Consider the following 22,076-nt stretch of genomic DNA (forward strand, 5'->3'; position numbering starts at 1 on the left):
CCCTACCTCTAGCTTGCTGTCCTCACAACCGAAATACCAAAAAAACTTTCTGATTGAGAAATCTGAGAAGAAAACGTCAAAGATCGGCTACTCTGCTTCTGGGCTCACTACACCAAACATGCAAGGTGTAAGAACCGCAACTAATTAACCGATAGTTAAGTGATTATATTGTCCAAATTAGATTTTGAAAAGTTAGAGTAAGAATTTGAGGATTTAAATATGATTTTTGGACTCAGTAGGTCTTGAGAAAATGTGTTTTCTACGAAAAAACCGTGAAAAATTATGAACCGGCAGTAGAACCAGTTAAACTGGTTCAAGTCTGCCCAGTACTGTGCGAGAAAAAGTGAAAATAGCCAAAACCCTTAGATAAATATTAGAAATGGAAAATCGGGCGTTAATTTTAAAGGTTTGGCCCAAAGTTGGACCAAACGGGCTAAAAATGCTAACGGATTGGACCAGGCCTAAGTTGGGCCCAAGCCCAACATATATAAGGTTCATTTAATGAACCAATCAGCACAAACCACACTGAAACACACACACACCCAGCTGAAAGAGAAGGGGAAGAAGAGAACCCTTGAGCACTATTCATCATCTTCTTCCCAAGCTCATATCTTGAGCTATAGAGCTCCGATCGCTGCATCATTTACGGCTACACGTTCCTTGTGAAGAGCTCTACAAAATTCATCCAAGAAACTGGTAAGGAAAGCTCGAATCCCTCTTAGTTCTTTTCTTCAAAATTTTGAGTTCCTACGGCTGGGGATTAAGTGAGTTTTTGTGATTTTGGATGTTTAGGTTCACTCTAATCCTTGCTTAGCATTGTGTTTTGGCTTGCAAAGCTATTGGGAAAGGTAAGAGCTATTGAACCTTTGTGATATTATGTTTATGTTGAGACCTAGGTTGATTTGTGATGATTTATGTATATATAGCTTGATTATTGTGAGTTTGGGAGCTATTGGAACTTTTTGGTGGCTTGGATTGTGTTGGAAAGCTTGTTGGGGATTATAGTTGTGCTCATTTTGGGTTAAGGGAATATTGGGAATCGGCCAAGGTATGGTTTCGGTTTACTCTATGTAGTATATAATATTCATGGACACTTAGGCTAGTAACCTATAGGATAGGTTTGAATTATAATGGTTTATGAGTTGTGAATATTGATGTATGACAATTTATTATGAATTGATGATGATTGATTGTGTGAATTTGAAAAGTGAATTGTGATAATATATGTGATGTTGAGATTGATGAAATGGTAATGTGGTTGGAAAAAATGTGAAAGAAGATTGATTAGAATGTGATATATGTGATATATTGATGTTGAGATGGAGGAGGATGAAATGTGAAGGAAAATATGGTAAGATTGGTGTAATATGACACAAAGGGTAGATTTTGATGAGAAATGGAGTTTGAAATGGTTTGGTATGGCTTTGGTTATGTTTTACAAGAAATTGTGGAAATTGTGAAATTGGGTAAAAGTTGGTTTTTGGTGAACTTTGTCTGATCATAACTTTTGCATCGGTTTTCAAAATTGGTTTAAATTTGTTTAGAATTAAAGTTCATTGAAAACACTTTAAATCGAGCACTATATCTCGGGGGTTCCCTTATGATGATTTCAAAGGGCGACATTTCCATGGAGGTGTGTCGGGTTGGCAGTTGAACCGACAATGTGATATCACAGTCAGTAGGACAGGCATTTATCATGTGCATTTTTTATCTATTTGTATGCTTTGCCGACTTAATATTGTTTGCCTATATGTATAACATGTCTAATTACTACTCAAGTTACTTGCTTTATATGCTTCTACTTGTGATTTACTTGCATTGTATATACTTATGATTTCTACTGTGATTGAGGAGGTTTGGAAGGCGATGGCGATGGGATCACATGGAGGATAGGTTGGTGAAGGCTGTGGGACAGCAGTGTTTGGTTAGAATAGAAATTCCTTAAGATAGAGTACCCTATTTAGTTATGTTAAGGTTTTCTATAGTTATGCTTATTTGATTTAAAATGCTTTAAGTTTGAGTTCTTGTAATGGATATGGAGTCTAGGATTGCCTTTGGTGTCCCGGGGTCTTATATCCTACATCACTGGGCACTATTACCGTACTGAGAACCTCCGGTTCTCATACTATATTTCTGTTGTATTTTTCAGATGCAGGTCACAACCTACCTCGGTGAGTTGTCTAGTTGGTGACAGAAGCGGAGGATCCGGATACTTATTTATTTTGTATATGTCTCTCACTTTTGTATTTTGTTTTGCCTAGAGGCTTGTATTTGAGAGAACAAAACTTGTATGAGCTGTTTTTACTATCTGGTTTCATGTATGGTCTGTATATGGCTAGCCGGCTTAAACTCCGTGAGTCATGGCTAGTTTCTTATGATATTATATACTTATCTTTTGTTATCTTATACCTGTTTCTTGTGTCTTAAGTTAGAAGCTTCGTTAGTACGTTTTGCGCTTTTAAATCATATTTTTGAGCTATATCCTTCATCGAGCTTCTAGATTATATCAATTCTTTCTATATATTGCATGTATGAGCTTAGAACTGTTGTAATCCTTGATTAAGCTTTGCTTTACGACGTGAGGTAAAGCTTAGGCTAATTAGGGTGTTACATTTAGTGGTATCAGAGCGGTTCATCTTTGTGAGCCTGTGAAATGGACTGATTGTGCTTCATTGCATACTCTATGTGTCTTTTCTTTGATGCTATTAGGTTATCTGGTTGATATTACATAGCATGCTTGTTTGTGAGTGCCTGTTTGAGATAATTGAAGCACTAGGCTTTTGGTATTGAGACTGATCACCTTGATATCGATTGTTTGGTGTATAAAGGAACCTTACATGACCACTCGTGGGCGAGGTCGAGCACGTTCACGAGAAAGTAGGAATGAGCAACCTGCTGATAATCATGCCGAATTCATGGCTGCAATGGCAAATCCCGCTTATACCATGAAGGCTAATGCTGTTGCGACTCTTCAAGCAATGCAGAGATTAGGCCAACTGGCCGAAAACAGAAACATGAATGGCAAAGGGAATGCTCATGATAATGCTAAGGGAAATGGCGATAATACGGGAGGTGTTCCGATGACCTTGGTGACGTTCCACAAGGTTCATCCGCCAATTTTCCGAAGGTCAACTAACCCTACAGAAGCGGACAACTGGTTTCAGGCTATGGAGCGTGCTTTATAGGCACAGCATGTTCCAAATAATCAATATGTCGAGTTTGCCGTTTATCAGCTTGCGAGGGAGGCCCAGCACTGGTGGCAGGCAGAGTGTCGCTTGCTACAGCTCCAAAATGCCGATGTTCTGTGGGACGTATTCCAGACGGCCTTTTACAAGAAATATTTCCCTGAGTTTGCAAGAGAAGCAAAGGAAATGGAATTGATGTAGTTAAAGCAAGGTTCCTTGTCAGTGGCAGACTATACTAGCAAGTTTGAGGAGCTTTGTAGGTTCTCTAGGGTGTGTCAAGGTGCCCCGGAGACCTACGAGAGCTGGAAGCGTATCAAGTACCAGAGGGGGTTGAAGGACAACATAATGATTGCTGTGGCTCCTATGGAGATTCATACCTTCTCCGATTTGGTAAACAAGGTGAGGGTGGTTGAGGAGTATGCCAAGATAGTAGCAGCATCTAAGGACACTCATGGAGGGAACACTAGTAAGGGCCGTGGCAAATATTTCCATCTTAGAGGTCAGAGTTTCAAGAGAGGAGCATATGCATCCCAAAGGCAAGGAGGCTTCAGGAGGATCAGTTTTAGCGTGGCAAAGGAAGAGGAAATCAGAGTAAGAATTCTTCGGATTTGACTTGTGTGCATTGTGGACATTTTCATCCATATGACTCTTGCAAGATTGGTTTAGGTAGATGTTTCAACTGTGGCTTGCCTGGTCATATTGCGAGGGATTGCACTTGTGGGAGGAACCTGAATACGGGTCAAGGTCAGCATCAAGGTCGAGTCTTTGTTGTGAACGCCAAGGATGCTTCCAAGGTGGATTCGTTGATGAGAGGTATTTGTTTAATTGGTGATAAGACCTTAATTGCATTATATGATACTGGAGCATCACATTCGTTTATTTCGTTTGCTAAAGTTGAGGAACTAGGCTTGAAAGTGTAAGAGTTAGCTTTTGATCTACATGTACATACTTTGCATCAGACGGTTATGATTAGGTCAGAGTGTAGGCAAGTAGGTTTCAAGCTTGAGGGTAGAGACTTCATGCATGATTTGATCTGTTTACCAATGGTTGGGTTGGAGATGATTTTGGGGTTTAATTGGTTGTCGAAGAATTAGGTTTTGTTGGATTGCTTTAAATGGACAATTTGGTTTATGCCGGAAGGAGAAAGTGGGATAGTGATAGCTGAAGGTTATTATCTGAACTCTATAATGGTGCACTGTAGTGGGAAAGAGTGTTAGGGTTACATCTTGCTAACTGCTAATGCTTCGGGGGATGCCTAGAACTTGTATTAGATTCCGGTGGTTAGAGATTTTTCGGAGGTATTCCTGGAGGATATTCCTAAATTCCCACCTTAAAGAGAGATTGAATTTACAATTGAATTGGTGCCGGGAGCCAGACCAGTGTCAATGGCGCCTTATAAGATGGCTTCGATAGAGCTGGCCGAGTTAAAGGCTTAGTTGGAGGAGCTTCTGAACAAGAGGTTCATTCGACCGAGTGTATCCCCGTGGGGAGCGCCAATTTTATTGGTGAAGAAGAATGATAGAGGAATTCGATTGTGTGTGGATTACCGACAATTGAATAAAGTGACGGTAAAGAACAAGTACCCGCTGCCAAGGATAGATAATTTGATGGATCAGTTGCAAGGAGCTGGAGTGCTTTCCAAGATCGATTTGAGATCCAGTTACCCTCAGATAAGGGTGAAGGAGGATGATATCCCTAAGACAGCGTTTAGGACGCACTAAGGACACTACGAGTTTGCGGTGATATCCTTTGGGTTAATGAATGCACCTGCTGTTTTCATGGATTACATGAATAGAGTGTTTTATCCCTTTTTGGACAAATTCATGGTGGTTTTCATAAATGACATCTTGGTTTATTCTAAGACGGCAAAGGAACATGAGGAACACTTAAGGACTGTGTTGCAAATCCTAAAGGAGCGAAAGTTGTATGCTAAGCTGTCGAAGTGTGAGTTCTGGAAGGAGGAAGTGAAGTTCTTCGGTCACGTGGTGAGCAAAGGAGGAATAGCCGTAGATCCTCGGTGATGGAATGGTAAGGACTGACGACGGTAACGGAAGTTAGGAGCTTCTTGGGTTTAGCCAGATATTACTGGAGATTTATTGAAGGATTCTCTCGGATTGCGCTACCGATGACTAAATTGACAAGGAAAGAAGCGTCTTTTGTTTGGACGTCAGAGTGTGAAGAGAATTTTCAGAATTTGAAGCACAAGTTAACTTCAGCACCTGTTTTAATCTTACCGGAACCGCATGAACCATTTGAAGTGTACTGTGATACTTCCTTGAAGGGTTTGGATTGTGTGTTGATGCAACACCGGAATGTGGTGGCTTATGCATCACATCAGCTGAGACCACATGAGGCAAATTACCCAACTCATGACTTGGAATTAGTAGCGATTGTGTTTGCATTGAAGATTTGGAGACATCACTTGTACGGAGTAAGGTTTAGTGTCTTTTATGATCATAAGAGTCTCAAGTATATCTTTGATCATAAGGAGCTTAATATGCGTCAGAGGAGATGGATGTAGTTGCTTAAGGACTACAATTTTGAACTGAGTTATCACCCTGGAAAGGTGAATGTAGTAGTAGACGCATTGAGTCGAAAATCCTTAATAATATCTTGGATGAAAATCAAGGAAGAGGAGCTAGTGGAAAAGTTTGTGGATCTTAAGTTGGATATTGGTGAAGTTTCCGGAAGAGCTTGCCTAAATAAGTTACAGATCTCAAGTGACTTTAAATCCGAACTCCTAAAGGCTCATCAAAACGATGATGTGTTACCTAAGGTGTTGCCATTTATCAAGCAAGGGAAGCAATGGAGAGTGTCATGGGATCAAGATGGATTGTGGAGATTCAAGGGTAGGATCATTGTGCCGGATGTTGGAAATTTGCGGCAAGATATATTGAAAGAAGCGCACAAGAGCGGATTTTCTATTCACCCTGGGAGTACTAAGATGTACCATGATCTGAAGGCTATATTCTGGTGACCTGGTATGAAGAAAAATGTGGCAGAACATGTCTCAAAGTGCTTGACGTGTCAGAAGGTGAAGATAGAACATCAGAAATCGTCAGGAATGCTACAGCCACTTTAAACTCCTCAGTGGAAGGAGGAAGGAATTGCGATGGATTTTGTGACCGGGTTACCGAGGACTAGGTCGGGATTTGATGCGATTTGGGTGATCGTGGAACGCTTAACCAAATCTGCTCATTTTCTGCCTATCCGAATAAGTTGCTCAATGGATGAGCTAGCAAGGTTGTATATAAAGGAGATAGTAAGGTTGCATGGTGTGCCGTCGAGCATAGTATCAGACCGTGATCCCCGATTCACTTCAAGGTTTTGGGGAGCTTTCCAAAGATCTTTCGGTACGAAGCTATGTCTCAGTACTGCATATCATCCACAGACAGATGGACAGTCGGAGAGGACTATTCAGACATTGAAAGATATGCTGAGAGCATGTGTATTGGATCAACTCGGAAGGGGGACTGCTACATGCCATTGGTGGAGTTTGCGTACAACAACAGCTTTCATGCGAGCATAGGGATGGCTCCGTATGAGGCCTTGTATGGACGAAAGTGCCAGTCTCCACTTTGTTCATATGAATCTGGTGAAGCAAGTGTTTTGGGTCCAGATTTAGTAGCAGAGACTGCTGAGAACATTAAGAAGATTCGTGCAAGGATGTTAACTGCTCAGAGTCGACAGAAGAGTTATGCGGACCAGAGAAGGAAACCATTAGAGTTTGAAGTGGGAGAACATGTATTTCTGCGGGTTACACTGACAACTGGGATTAGAAGAGCGATTAAGACCAAGAAATTGAATCTGAGGTATATAGGACCATTTGAAATTTTGAGGCGATTCGGGCCAGTGGCATATCAAGTAGCTTTGCCACTTCATCTGTCTAACTTGCATGACATATTCCACGTGTCACAACTTCGTAAGTACACGTCGGATGTGGCTCATGTGTTGGAGCCTGAGTTGGTTGAGTTGAGGGAAAACTTAACTTTCCAATTAACGCAAGTGAGGATCGATGACACTAGTGTGAAGAAGCTGCGAGGAAAGGAAGTCTCATTGGTTAAAGTTACTTGTGAGCGAGCAGGAGTTGAAGAGCATACTTGGGAATTGGAGTCTGAGATGCGAAAGGATTACCCCGAGCTCTTCTCAGGTAATTCAAATTTTGAGGACAAAATTTCTTATTTGGTGGGGAGAATGTAAGAACCACAACTAATCAACCGGTTAATTAAGTGATTATATTGCCCAAATTAGATTCCAAAAAGTTAGAGTGAGAATTTGAGGATTTAAATATAATTTTTGGACTCATCAGGTCTTTCTGAGTCAGAAAATGTGTTTTCTGTGAAAAACTGTGAAAAACCACAAACCGACAGTTGAACCGGTTCAAGTCTGTCCGGTACTATGCGAGAAAAAGTGAAAACAGCCAAAAACCTTAGAAAAATATTATAAATGGAAAACCGGGCATTAATTTTAAAGTTTTGGCCCAAAGTTGAGCCAAACAGGCTAAAAATGCTAACGGGTTGGACCGGGCCCAAGTTGGGCCCAAGCCCAACATATATAAGGTTCATTTAATGAACTAATCAGCACAAACCACACTCAAACACACACACACCCAGCTGAAAGAGAAGGGGAAGAAGAGAACCCTTGAGCACTATTCATCATCTTCTTTCCAAGCTTATATCTTGAGCTACAGAGCTCCGATCGCCGCACCGTTTACGGCTACACATTCCTTGTGAAGAGCTTTACAAAAACCACCCAAGAAACTGGTAAGGAAAGCTCGATTCCCTCTCAGTTCTTCTCTTTAAAATTTTGAGTTCCTAGGGCTTGGGATTAAGTGAGTTTTTGTGATTTTGGATGTTTAGGTTCACTCTCATCTTTGCTTAGCATTGGGTCTTGGCTTCCAAAGCTATTGGGAAAGGTAAGAGCTCTTGAACCTTTGTGAGATTATATTTATGTTGAGCCCTAGGTTGATTTGTGATTATTTATGTATATATAGCTTGATTATTGTGAGTTTTGGAGCTATTGGAACTTGTTGGTGGCTTGGATTGTGTTGGAAAGCTTGTTGGGGATTATAGTTGTGCTCATTTTGGGTTAAGGGCATATTGAAAATCGGTCAATGTATGGTTTTGATTTTCTCTATGTAGTATATAATATTCATGGACACTTAGGCTAGTGACCTATAGGCTAAGTTTGAATTATAATGGTTGATGAGTTATGAATATTGATGTATGATGATTTATAATGAATTGATGATGATATGGTGATGATGATTGATTGTGTGAATTTGAAAAGTGTATTGTGATAATATGTGTGATGTTGAGATTGATGAAATGGTAATGTGGTTGGAAAAAAATGTGAAAGAAGATTGATTAGAATGTGATATATGTGATATATTGATGTTGAGATGGAGGAGGATGAATTGTGAAGGAAAATGTGGTAAGATTGGTGTAATATGACACAAAGGGTAGATTTTAATGAGAAATGGAGTTTGAAATGGTTTGGTATAGCTTTGGTTGTGTTTACAAGAAATTGTGGAAATTGTGAAATTGGGTAAAGTTGGTTTTTGGTGAACTTTGTCTGATCATAACTTTTTCCTCGATTTTCAAAATTGGTTGAAATTTATTTAGAATTAAAGTTCATTGAAAACCCTTTAAATCGATATAAAGTTTACAAAATTTAGAATTTTGTAGAGGAAGTTATGATCATTCAAAATTGGTGTTGAAAATCTGAAATTCTACAAAGTTGTAGAATTTTGTGATTTCTGGTATGTGCGCACACCTCTGCGAAAATTTCAACCTGTGCGTACGCACACACAGAGGCAGGCAGTCTGCTTGCAATGCTAGCACAGCTTGTGCACGCACACACCAATGAGAAATTGCAACCTGTGCGTACGCACGGCCTTGTGCGCACACACACGTTGGGAAGGCTAGTCTGTTGAGGGCGCTGACACAGGTTGTGTGAGCGAACAGACGTTGTGAATTTTGGCACCTGTGCGTACGCACACGCCCTGTTTCTCAAATTTTCTTTTGTTTTCAACTATTCTACCTTCCTAACAAGGTTGTAAGCTTCCATAACACTATTTTAAGACTCTTGAGCCTTGTTTTGGATATTTAAAACAAGAGAAAGAATTTTAGGGTTTTAAATGATATTATTCGGAGAAATTAGAAAACAGAGGCCTATGTTTCTGTTGTACTGAGGATGGTTCGATGGTTTGTGATGAATGGTTGATGTATGAGATGAGAATTGAGGAACTGTTGAGTTCGAAATAAAAATGTGAATTGAAAGTGGTTGAGTTGAGTCGAGGACTCGAATGTGTAATGAGGAATCACTGATGTATTGCAACTGTTTTCTGAAAAACCACTGAACTACTATTTTATGTTAGGATTATGAGACACTATCCGCCTGGCAGGCACAATGGTTGGATCCCGCCTGTCGAGGTAGCGGCGGCGTGATGAGCGGATAATTTATACGCTTTTTGGCATCGTTTTTATAGAGTTTTTAGTATGATTTAGTTAGTTTTTTGTATATTTTTATTAGTTTTTAAGCAAAATTCACATTTCTGGACTTTACTATGAGTTTGTGTGTTTTTCTTTGATTTCAAGTATTTTCTGGCTGAAATTGAGGGACCTGAGCAAAAATCTTATTCAGAGGCAGAAAAAGGATTGATGATGCTGTTGGATTCTGACCTCCCTACACTCGAAAATGAATTTTTCGGGCTACAGAAGTCCAAATGGCGCGATCTCAATTGCGTTGGAAAGTAGACATCCAGAGCTTTTCAGCAATATATAATAGTCCATATTTTTCCCGAGTTTAGATGACGCAAACGGGTGTTTAATGCCAGCTTTCTACCCTATTCTGGCGTTAAACGCCAGAAACAAGTTGCAAAGCAGAGTTAAACGCCAGAAACAAGTTACAAACTGGCGTTTAACTCCAAGGAAGACCTCTACACATGAAAGCTTCAATGCTCAGCCCAAGCACAGTCCAAGTGGGCTCGGAAGTGGATTTCTGCATCATTTACTCATTTCTGTAACCCTAGTAACTAGTTTAGTATAAATAGAACTTTCTATTATTGTACTAGGGGTCTTTTTCCCTATTTTCAAATTCATATGCCATTTGGGGAGGATGGCCATTTGGCCATGCCTAGACCTTGTTCTTTTGTATTTTCAACGGTAGAGTTTCTACATACCATAGATTAAGGTGTGGAGCTCTGCTGTTCCTCGAGTATTAATGCAATTACTACTGTTTTCTATTCAATTCATGCTTATTCTTATTCTAAGATATTCATTCTCACACAAGAACATGATGAATGTGATGATTATGTGACACTCATCACTATTCTCACTTATGAATGCGTGATCGACAACCACTTCTGTTCTATATGAAGACAAGCTTGAATGTATATCTCTTGGGTTTCTAATCAACGATTCACATCAACTCCCTTCTGACAATGGGGCATCTGAATCTGAGATTGGAACCTCCGTGGTATAAGCTAGAATCAATTGGCAGCATTCTTGAGATCCAGAAAGTCTAAACCTGTCTGTGGTATTCCGAGTAGGATCTGGGAAGGGATTACTGTGACGAGCTTCAAACTCGCAACTGTAGGGCATGGTGACAGACGCAAAAGTATAGTAAATCCTATACCTACACGATCGAGAACCAACAGGTAATTAGCCATACGATATCTGTGCATGGTATTTTTCATCCGAGACGAGAAATCTGACAGTTGATTAGCCATACAGAAACCGTAGAGGACCATTTTCACTGAGAGGACGGGAGGTAGCCATTGACAATGGTGACACCCAAAATACAGCTTGCCATAGAAAGGAGTATAAAGGATTGGATGAAGGCAGTAGGAAAGTAGAGATTCAGAAGGGATGAGACATCTCCATACACTAATCTGAAATTCCCACGAATAAATTACATAAGTATCTCTATCTTTATTTTACGTTTTATTTATATTTTAATTATTAAAACTCCCATAACCATTTGAATCCGCCTGACTGAGATTTATAAGATGACCATAGCTTGCTTCAAGTCGACAATCTCCGTGGGATTGACCCTTACTCACGTAAGGTTTATTACTTGGACGACCCAGTGGACTTGCTGGTTAGTTGTGCGAAGTTGTGAAAAAGAGTGATATTACAATTGTGCGTACCAAGTTGTTGGCGCCATTAAGATCACAATTTCGTGCACTAAGTTTTTGGCGCCGTTGTCGGGAATTGTTTGAGTTTGGACAACTGACAGTTCATCTTGTTGCTCAGATTAGGTAATTTTCTTTTCAAAAAGTTTTCAAAAATCTTTCAAAATTTTTCTTCTTTTTCGTTTTTCCAAAATTATTTTCGAAAAATCCAAAAAATTAGTAAAATCATAAAATCAAAAATATTTTGTGTTTCTTGTTTGAGTCTAGAGTCAATTTGTAAGTTTGGTGTCAATTGCATCTTTTTAATTTTCAAAATTTTTTTTTCAAAAATAAGTTCTTGATGTTTATCATGATCTTCAAAGTGTTCTTGGTGTTCATCTTGACATTCATAGTGTTCTTGCATGCATCATTCGTTTTAATCCAAAATTTTTATGTCTTGAGTCATTTTGTTGTTTTTCTCTTTCCACATTAAAATTCAAAAAATCAAAAAAATATCTTTTCCTTATTTTACTCATAAATTTCGAAATCTTTGGGTTGACTTTGTCAAAAATTTTTAAAATTAGTTGTTTCTTGTTAGTCAAGTCAAGATTTCAATTTTAAAAATCTTATCTTTTCAAAACTTTTTCAAAAATCAATTTTTTCAGTTTTCTTTTATATTTCCAAAAATTTTTTAAAATTGATTTTTAAAATCTTTTTCTTATTTTATTTCAAATTTTCGAAAAACTTTACTAACAATTAATATGATTGATTCAAAAATTTAAAGGTTGTTACTTTCTTGTTAAGAAAGGTTCAATCTTTAAATTCTAGAATCTTATCTTTTAGTTTCTTGTTAGTCAAGTAATCAATTTTAATTTTAAAAATCAAATCTTTTTAATTTGCTTTTCAAATCTTTTTCAAAATAAATTTCAATCATATCTTTTCAATCATATCTTTTTCAAATTATATCTTTTTCAAACTTTAATTTCAAAATATCTTTTCTAACTTCTTATCTTTTCAAAATTGATTTTTAAATCTTTTTCAACTAACTAATTGACTTTTGTTTGATTTTTAAAATTCTTATCTTTTTCAAAACTACCTAACTAATTTTCTCTCTCTAATTTTTGAAAATTCCTCACCCTTTTTCAAAATTCTTTTTTTATCAACTAATTATTTTAAATTTTAATTTTAATTTTATTCCTTCTCCCAATTTTTGAATTCTAACTATATTTTAAAATAAAAAACAAAAATATTTTCTTTTTCCTTTTAATTATTTTCGAAAACTCCTCTCTCTCATCTCCTTCTATTTATTTATTTATTTACTAACACTTCTCTTCTACTCATACTTCGAACCCTCTTCTCTTCTCTCTCTGTGTTCGAATTTTTCCTCTTCTATTATTCTTCTCTTCTACTCACATAAAGGAATCTCTATACTGTGACATAGAGGATTCTTCTTCTTTTCTGTTCTCTTCTTTTTCATATGAGCAGGAGCAAGGAAAAGGATATTCTTGTTGAAGCAGACCCTGAACCTGAAAGGACTTTGAAGAAGAAGCTAAAGCACAACAATCCAGAGAAAACTTTACAGAGAATCTCAAAAAAGAAGGAGACATGGCCGAACCCAACAACAATGCAAGGAAGATGCTTGGTGACTTTACTGCACTAAATTCCAACTTCCATGGAAGAAGCATCTCAATCCCTGCCATTGGAGCAAACAATTTTTAGCTAAAGCCTCAATTAGTTTCTCTGATGCAACAGAATTACAAGTTTCATGGACTTCTATCAGAAGATCCTTTTTAGTTCTTAACTGAATTCTTGCAAATCTGTGATACTATTAAGACCAATGGGGTTGATCTCGAGGTCTACAGGCTTATGCTTTCCCTTTTGCTGTAAGAGACAGAGGTAGAATATGGTTGGACTTTTAACCTAAAGATAGCCTGAACTCTTGGGATAAGCTGGTCACGGCTTTCTTGGTTAAGTTCTTTCCTCCTCAAAAGCTTAGCAAGCTTAGAGTGGATGTTCAAACCTTCAGACAGAAAGATGGTAAATCCCTCTATGAAGCTTGGGAAAGATACAAGTAACTGACCAAAAAGTGTCCTTCTGACATGCTTTCAGAATGGACCATCCTGGATATATTCTATGATGGTCTGTCTGAATTGTCTAAGATGTCATTGGACCATTCCGTAGGTAGATTTATTCACCTAAAGAAGACACCTGCAGAAGCTTAGAAACTCATTAAAATGGTTGCAAATAACCAGTTCATGTACACTTCTGAAAGGAATCCTGTGAGTAATGTGATGCCTAAGAGGAAGGGAGTTCTTGAAATTGATGCTCTGAATACCATATTGGCTCAGAACAAAATGTTGACTCAGCAAGTCAATATGATTTCTCAGAGTCTGAATGGATTGCAAAAAGTATCCAATAGCACTAAAGAGGCATCTTCTGAAGAAGAAGCCTATGATCCTGAGAACCTTGTAATGGCAGAGGTGAATTACATCGGTGAAGCCTATGGAAACACCTATAATCCCTCATAGAGAAATCATCTAAATTTCTCATGGAAGGATCAACAAAAGCCTCAACAAGGCTTTAATAATGATGGAAGAAACAGGTTTAGCAATAACAAGCGTTTTCTATCATCCTCTCAACAACAGACAGAGAATTCTGAGCAGAGCCCCTCTAGCTTAGCAAACATAGTCTCTGATCTATCTAAGGCCACTCTAAGTTTCATGAATGAAACACGGTCCTCCATTAGAAATTTAGAGGCACAAGTGGGCCAGCTGAGTAAAAGAGTCACTGAAACTCTTCCTAGTACTCTCCCAAGCAATACAGAAGAGAATCCAACAAGAGAGTGCAAGGCCATAACCTTACTTGGTGTGGCCGAACCTAGAGAAGAGGAGGAGGACGTGAATCCTAGTGAGGAAGACCTCATGGGACGTCCTCTGGATAAAAAGGGGTTCCCATTTGAGGAACTTAAGGAATCTGAGGCTCATCTAGAGACCATAGAGATTCTATTGAACCTACTTCTGCCATTCATGAGCTCTGATGAATATTCTTCCTCTGAAGAGGATGAAGATATCACTGGAGAGCAAGTTGCTAAATACCTTGGAATAATCATGAAGCTAAATGCCAAGTTATTTGGTAATGAGATTTGGGAGGATGAACCTCCATTGCTCATTAATGAACTGAATGACTTGGTTAGGCAAACATTACCTCAAAAGAAACAGGATCCTAGTAAATTTCTAATTCCCTGTACCATAGGCACCATGACCTTTGAAAAGACTCTGTGTGACTTGGGGTCATGCATAAACTTAATGTGGCTCTCTGTAATGGAGAAACTGGGAATCTTTGAGGTACAGGCTGCCAAATTCTCATTAGAGATAGCAGACAAATCCATGAAAAAGGCTTATGGACAGGTAGAGGATGTGCTAGTAAAGGTCAAAGGCCTTTACATCCCTACTGATTTCATAATCCTAGACACTGGGAAGGATGAGGACGAATCCATTATCCTTAGAAGACCCTTCCTAGCCACAGCAAAAATTGTGATTGATGTGGACAGAGGAGAGTTGATCCTTCAATTGAACGAGGACCACCTTGTGTTTAAAACTCAAGGATCTCCCTCTGTAACCATGGAGAGGAAGCAAGAAAAGCTTCTCTCAATGCAGAGTCAAAAAAGCCCCCACAGTCAAACTCTATGTTTGGTGTTGGGAGGCCACAACTAAACTCTAAGTTTGGTATTGAATCCCCACATCCAAACTCTAAGTTTGGTGTTGGGAGGTCCCAACAATGCTTTGAATATCTGTGAGGCTCCATGAGAGCCCACTGTCAAGCTATTGACATTAAAGAAGTGCTTATTGGGAGGCAACCCAATTTGTATTTATCTATGTTATTTCATGTTATTTTCTTTTTTTAGGTTGATGATCATGTGGAGTCACAAAAACAACTACAAAAATTTAAGAAAAATAAAAAATAGCATTAAAAATAGCACACCTTGGAGGAGAGACTTACTGGCGTTTAAACGCCAGTAAGGATAGCAGAATGGGCGTTTAACGCCCAGTTTAGCAGCATTCTGGGCATTAAACGCCAGAAACAAGCACCAGACTGGCGTTAAACGCCAGAAACAGGCTACAATCTGGCGTTAAATGCCAGAAACAGGTTGCAGCCTGGCGTTTAACGCCAAGAAAGGAATAAAAGCTGGCGTTTAACGCCAGAAACAAGCAGCAATCTGGCGTTAAACGCCAGGATTGCACTGTAAGGGTGTTTACACGCCTAATAGGAGCAGGGATGATAAATCCTTGACCCCTCAGGATCTGTGGACCCCACAGGATCCCTACCTATCCTCCCACAACACTCTTCCCCATCACCTCTTCACCAATCACCTCCAAATTTCTTCCCCAAAACCCCACCTACCTCACTTTCAAATTCAAACACTTTTCTCTCCCAAACCCAACCCTAATGACTGAATCCTAACCCTCCCCTCACCCCTATATAAACCCCTCACTACTCCTTCATATTCACACAACACATCCACCTTTCCACTTTCTTGGCCGAATTCACTTCTCCTTCCATCTCCTCTATTTTCTTCTTCTTCTCCTTCTTTCTTTCTTCTTTTGCTCGAGGACGAGCAAACCTTTTAAGTTTAGTGTGGTAAAAGCATTACTTTTTGTTTTTTCATAACCATTTATGGCACCTAAGGCCAGAGAAACCTCTAGAAAGAGGAAAGGGAAGGCAAAAGCTTCCACCCCCGAGTCATGGGAGATGGAGATATTCATCTCAAAGGTCCATCAAGACCACTTCTATGAAGTTGCGGCCAAGAAGAAGGTAATCCCTGAGGTCCTTTTCATGCTCAAGAAAAATGAGTATCCAGAGATCCGACATGAGATCCGAAGAAGAGGTTAGGAAGTTCTTACCAATCCCATTCAACAAGTCGGAATCTTAATGGTTCAAGAGTTTTATGCCAATGCATGGATCACTAGGAACCATGATCAAAGTATGAACCCGAATCCAAAGAATTGGCTTACAATGGTTTGGGGAAAATACTTAGATTTCAGTCCGAAAAATGTAAGGTTGGCGTTCTACTTGCCAATAATACAAGAAAACGCACGCCCCTACACTAGAAGTGTCAACTTTGATCAAAGGTTGGACCAAGTCCTCATGGACATATGTGTAGAAGGAGCTCAATGGAAAAGAGACTCAAGAGGCAATCCGGTTCAATTGAGAAGACCGGACCTTAAGCCTGTGGCTAGAGGATGGTTGGAGTTCATCCAACGCTCCATCATTCCTACTAGCAACCGATCTGAAGTGACTGTGGATCGGGCCATCATGATCCATAGTATCATGATTGGGGAGGAAGTGGAAGTTCATGAGATCATACCTCTAGAACTCTACAAGGTGGCTGACAAGTCATCCTCCTTGGCAAGGTTAGCCTTTCCTCATTTCATTTGTCATCTATGCAATTTAGCTGGGATTGACATAGAAGAAGACATCCTCATTGAAGAGGACAAGCCCATCACTAAGAAAAGGATGGAGCAAATAAGAGAGCCCATTCATGGACCTCAACAAGAGCATGAGGAAGATCCTCATCAAGAATTCCCTGAGATGCCTCAAAGGATGCAATTTTCTCCACACAACTATTGGGAGCAACTCAACACATCTTTGGAAGGCTTGAGTTACAACATGGACCAACTAAGGGTGGAGCACTAAGAGCACTCTATCATTCTCCATGAGATTAGAGAAGATCAAAGAGCTATGAGGGAGGAGCAACAAAGACAAGGAAGAGACATAGAGGAGCTTAGGCGTTCCATTGGTTCTTCAAGAGGAAGACGCTACCCTCACTAAGGTGGACTCATTCCTTAATCTCCTTGTCTATTTATTTTTTTTGTTTTTGGTTTTATGCTTATTGTGTCATCTACGTTTGTGTCTTCATTACATGATCATTAGTGTCTAGTGTCTATGTCTTAAAGCTATGAATAACTCCATGAATCCTTCACCTCTCTTAAATGAAAAATGTGCTTAATTACAAAAGAACAAGAAGTACTTGGATTTTAAATTTTATCTTGAAATTAGTTTAATTATTTTGATGTGGTGGCAATACTTTTTGTTTTCTAAATGAATGCTTGAACAGTGCATATTTTTTATAGTGAAGTTTATGAATGTTAAAATTTTTGGCTCTTGAAAGAATGACGAACAAAGAGAAATGTTATTGATAATCTGAAAAATCATGAAATTGATTCTTGAAGCAAGAAAAAGCAGTGAAAAAAATAGAGAAAGAAAGAAAAAAAAGCAAGCAGAAAAAGTCAATAGCCCTTTAAACCAAAAGGCAAGGGTAAAAAGGATCCAAGGCTTTGAGCATTAATGGATATGAGGGCCCAAGAAAATAAAATCCAGGCCTAAGTGGCTCAATCAAGCTGTCCTTAACCATGTGCTTGTGGCATGCAGGTCCAAGTGAAAAGCTTGAGACTGAGCGGTTAAAGTCATTATCCAAAGCAAAAAGAGTGTGTTTAAGAACACTGGACACCTCTAACTGGGACTAAGTTTCATTGATATTGTGAGATTCATTGTATATTCTCTTCTTTTTATCCTATTTTGTTTTCATTTGCTTGGGGACAAGCAACAATTTAAGTTTGGTGTTGTGATGAGCGAATAATTTATACGCTTTTTGGCATCGTTTTTATATAGTTTTTAGTATGATTTAGTTAGTTTTTAGTATATTTTTATTAGTTTTTAAGAAAAATTCACATTTCTAGACTTTACTATGAGTTTGTGTGTTTTTCTGTGATTTCAGGTATTTTCTGGCTAAAATTGAGGAACTTGAGCAAAAATCTGATTCAGAGGCAGAAAAAGGACTGCTGATGCTGTTGGATTCTAACCTCCCTGCACTCAAAATAGAATTTTTAGAGATACAGGAGTTCAAATGGCGCGCTCTCAATTGCGTTAAAAAGTAGACATTTAGGGCTTTCCAGAAATATATAATAGTTCATACTTTGCCCAAGTTTAGATGACGCAAACTGGCATTTAACGCCAACTTTTTGCCCTATTCTGGCGTTAAACTCCAGAAACAAGTTGCAAAGCAGAGTTAAACGCCAGAAACAAGTTACAAACCAAGTGAGCCCAGAAGTGGATTTCTGCATTATTTACTCATTTCTGTAACCCTAGTAACTAGTTTAGTATAAATAGAACTTTTTACTATTGTACTAAGGGTCTTTTTTCCCTATTTTCAAATTCATATGCCATTTGGGGAAGCTGGCCATTTGGCCATGCCTAGACATTGTTCTTATGTATTTTCAACGGTGGAGTTTCTACACACCATAGATTAAGGTGTAGAGCTCTGCTGTTCCTCGAGTATTAATACAATTACTACTATTTTCTATTCAATTCATGCTTATTCTTATTCTAAGATATTCATTCGCACACAAGAACATGATGAATTTGATGATTATGTGACACTCATTACCATTCTCACTTATGAATGCGTGATTGACAACCACTTCCATTCTACATGAAGACAAGCTTAAATGTATATCTCTTGGGTTTCTAATCAACGATTCACATTGACTCCCCTCTGACAATGGGGCATCTGAATCTGAGATTGGAACCTCCGTGGTATAAGCTAGAATCAATTGGCAGCATTCTTGAGATCCAGAAAGTCTAAACCTTGTCTGTGGTATTCCGAGTAGGATCTGGGAAGGGAAGACTGTGACGAACTTCAAACTCGCGACTGTAGGGCGTGATGACAGACACAAAAGGATAGTAAATCCTATTCCTACACGATCGAGAACCAACAACTGATTAGCCAAACGATATCTGTGCATGGTATTTTTCATCCGAGACGAGAAATCCGACAGTTGATTAGTCGTACAAAAACTGTAGAGGACCATTTTCAGTGAGAGGACGGGAAGTAGCCATTGACAACGGTGACACCCAACATACAGCTTGCCATAGCAAGGAGTATAAAGGATTGGATGAGGGCAGTAGGAAAGCAGAGATTCAGAAGGGATGAGGCATCTCCATACACTTATCTAAAATTCCCACCAATGAATTACATAAGTATCTCAATCTTTATTTTACGTTTTATTTATATTTTAATTATTAAAACTCCATAACCATTTGAATCCGTCTGACTGAGATTTATGGTGGACGAAATTGTGATCACTACAACTTCACACAACTAACCAGCAAGTGTACTGGGTCGTCCAAGTAATAAACCTTACGCGAGTAAGGGTCGATCCCACAGAGATTGTTGGTATGAAGCAAGCTATGGTCACCTTGTAAATCTTAGTCAGGCAAACTCAAATGGATAATGGTGATATACGAATAAAACATAAAGATAAAGATAGAGATACTTATGTAATTCATTGGTAGGAATTTTAGATAAGCGTATGAAGATGCTTGTCCCTTCCGTCTCTCTGCTTTCCTACTGTCTTCATCCAATCCTTCTTACTCCTTTCCATGGCAAGCTTATGCAAGGGTTTCACCGTTGTCAGTGGCTACCTCCCATCCTCTCAGTGGAAATGTTCAACGCACCCTGTCACGGCACGGCTATCCATCTGTCGGTTCTCAATCAAGCCGGAATAGAATCCAGTGATTCTTTTGCGTCTGTCACTAACGCCCCGCCCTCAGGAGTTTGAAGCTCGTCACAGTCATTCAATCATTGAATCCTACTCAGAATACCACAGACAAGGTTAGACCTTCCGGATTCTCTTGAATGCCGCCATCAGTTCTAGCCTATACCACGAAGACTCTGATCTCACGGAATGGCTGGCTCGGTTGTCAGGTGAGCACTCGGTTGTCAGGCGATCAACCATGCATCGTGTATCAGGAATCCAAGAGATATTCACCCAATCTAAGGTAGAACGGAGGTGGTTGTCAGGCACACGTTCATAGGTGAGAATGATGATGAGTGTCACGGATCATCACATTCATCAAGTTGAAGAACAAGTGATATCTTGGAACAAGAACAAGCAGAATTGAATAGAAGAACAATAGTAATTGTATTAATACTCGAGGTACAGCAGAGCTCCACACCTTAATCTATGGTGTGTAGAAACTCCACTGTTGAAAATACATAAGAACAAGGTCTAGGCATGGCCGAATGGCCAGCCTCCCAAAGAGAGTTCAATCATAAAAACATGATCAAAAGCTCTCCAAGATTTTTAAAGATACAATAGTAAAAGGTCCTACTTATAGAGAACTAGTAGCCTAGGGTTTACAGAGATGAGTAAATGACATAAAAATCCACTTCCGGGCCCACTTGGTGTGTGCTTGGGCTGAGCATTGAAGCATTTTCGTGTAGAGACTCTTCTTGGAGTTAAACGCCAGCTTTTATGCCAGTTTGGGCGTTTAACTCCCACTTTGGTGCCAGTTCCGGCGTTTAACACTGGGAATTCTGAGGGTGACTTTGAACGCCGGTTTGGGCCATCAAATCTTGGGCAAAGTATGGACTATCATATATTTCTGGAAAGCCCAGGATGTCTACTTTCCAACGCCGTTGAGAGCGCGCCAATTGGGCTTCTGTAGCTCCAGAAAATCCACTTCGAGTGCAGGGAGGTCAGAATCCAACAGCATCTGCAGTCCTTTTTAGTCTCTGAATCAGATTTTTGCTCAGGTCCCTCAATTTCAGCCAAAAAATACCTGAAATCACAGAAAAACACACAAACTCATGGTAAAGTCCAGAAAAGTGAATTTTAACTAAAAACTAATAAAAATATACTAAAAACTAACTAGATCATACTAAAAACAATGCCAAAAAGCGTACAAATTATCTGCTCATCACAACACCAAACTTAAATTGTTGCTTGTCCTCAAGCAACTGAAAATCAAACAAGATAAAAAGAAGAGAATATGTAATGAATTCCAAAAACATCTATGAAGATCAGTATTAATTAGATGAGCGGGGCTTTTAGCTTTTTGCCTCTGAATAGTTTTGGCATCTCACTCTATCCTTTGAAATTCAGAATGGTTGGCTTCTTTAGGAACTCAGAGTCCAGATAGTGTCATTGATTCTCCTAGTTAAGTATGATGATTCTTGAACACAGCTACTTATTGAGTCTTGACCGTGGCCCAAAGCACTCTGTCTTCCAGTATTACCACCGGATACATACATGCCACAGACACATAATTGGGTGAACCCTTTCAGATTGTGACTCAGCTTTGCTAGAGTCCCCAATTAGAGGTGTCCCGGGTTCTTAAGCACACTCCTTTTGCCTTGGATCAAAACTTTATTTCTTTCTTTTTCTTTCTTTTTCTTTTTCTTTCTTTTTCTTTTTCTTTCTTTCTCCTTTTTTTTCGAAATTTTTTTTTTGTATTCACTGCTTTTTTTCTTGCTCCAAGAATCATTTTTATAATTTTTCAGATCCTCAGTAACATGTCTCCTTTTTCATCATTCTTTCAAGATCCAACATTCATGAACCACAAATTCAAAAGACATATGCACTGTTTAAGCATACATTCAGAAAACAAAAATATTGCCACCACATCAAAATAATCAAACTGTTATGAAATTCAAAATTCATGTAATTCTTTTCTTTTTCAATTAAGAACATTTTTCATTCAAGAAAGGTGATGGATTCATAGGACATTCATAACTTTAAGGCATAGACACTAAGACACTAATGATCACAAGACACAAACATAGATAAACATAAGTACTAAAATTCGAAAAACAGAAAAATAAAGAACAAGGAAATTAAAGAACGGGTCCACCTTAGTGATGGCGGCTCTTTCTTCCTCTTGAAGATCCTATGGAGTGCTTGAGCTCCTCAATGTCTCTTCCTTGTCTTTGTTGT

General features: G+C 38.9%; 1 protein-coding gene and 1 non-coding gene across 2 annotated transcripts in view; one reads left to right on the top strand and one right to left on the bottom strand.

Moving 5' to 3' along the window:
• The first annotated feature begins 6,297 nt into the window (after nucleotides 1–6,297).
• The window catches only part of LOC112794958 (uncharacterized), a 29,714-nt gene continuing 13,935 nt past the window's right edge, over nucleotides 6,298–22,076 (top strand). Inside the window, exons 1-3 of the mRNA XM_025836917.1 lie at nucleotides 6,298–6,487; nucleotides 6,805–7,335; nucleotides 8,045–8,100. Coding sequence (XP_025692702.1) covers nucleotides 6,298–6,487; nucleotides 6,805–7,335; nucleotides 8,045–8,100 — 777 coding nt within the window. The remainder of the gene's footprint in view (nucleotides 6,488–6,804; nucleotides 7,336–8,044; nucleotides 8,101–22,076) is intronic.
• LOC112798579 (small nucleolar RNA R71) lies at nucleotides 13,299–13,406 on the bottom strand. Its single transcript, XR_003200186.1, has one exon. It is a non-coding gene; the product is annotated as a small nucleolar RNA R71 (small nucleolar RNA).

The sequence above is a fragment of the Arachis hypogaea genome, chromosome 4, assembly GCF_003086295.3.
Source record: "Arachis hypogaea cultivar Tifrunner chromosome 4, arahy.Tifrunner.gnm2.J5K5, whole genome shotgun sequence".
In the NCBI taxonomy this organism is placed as follows: domain Eukaryota; kingdom Viridiplantae; phylum Streptophyta; class Magnoliopsida; order Fabales; family Fabaceae; genus Arachis; species Arachis hypogaea.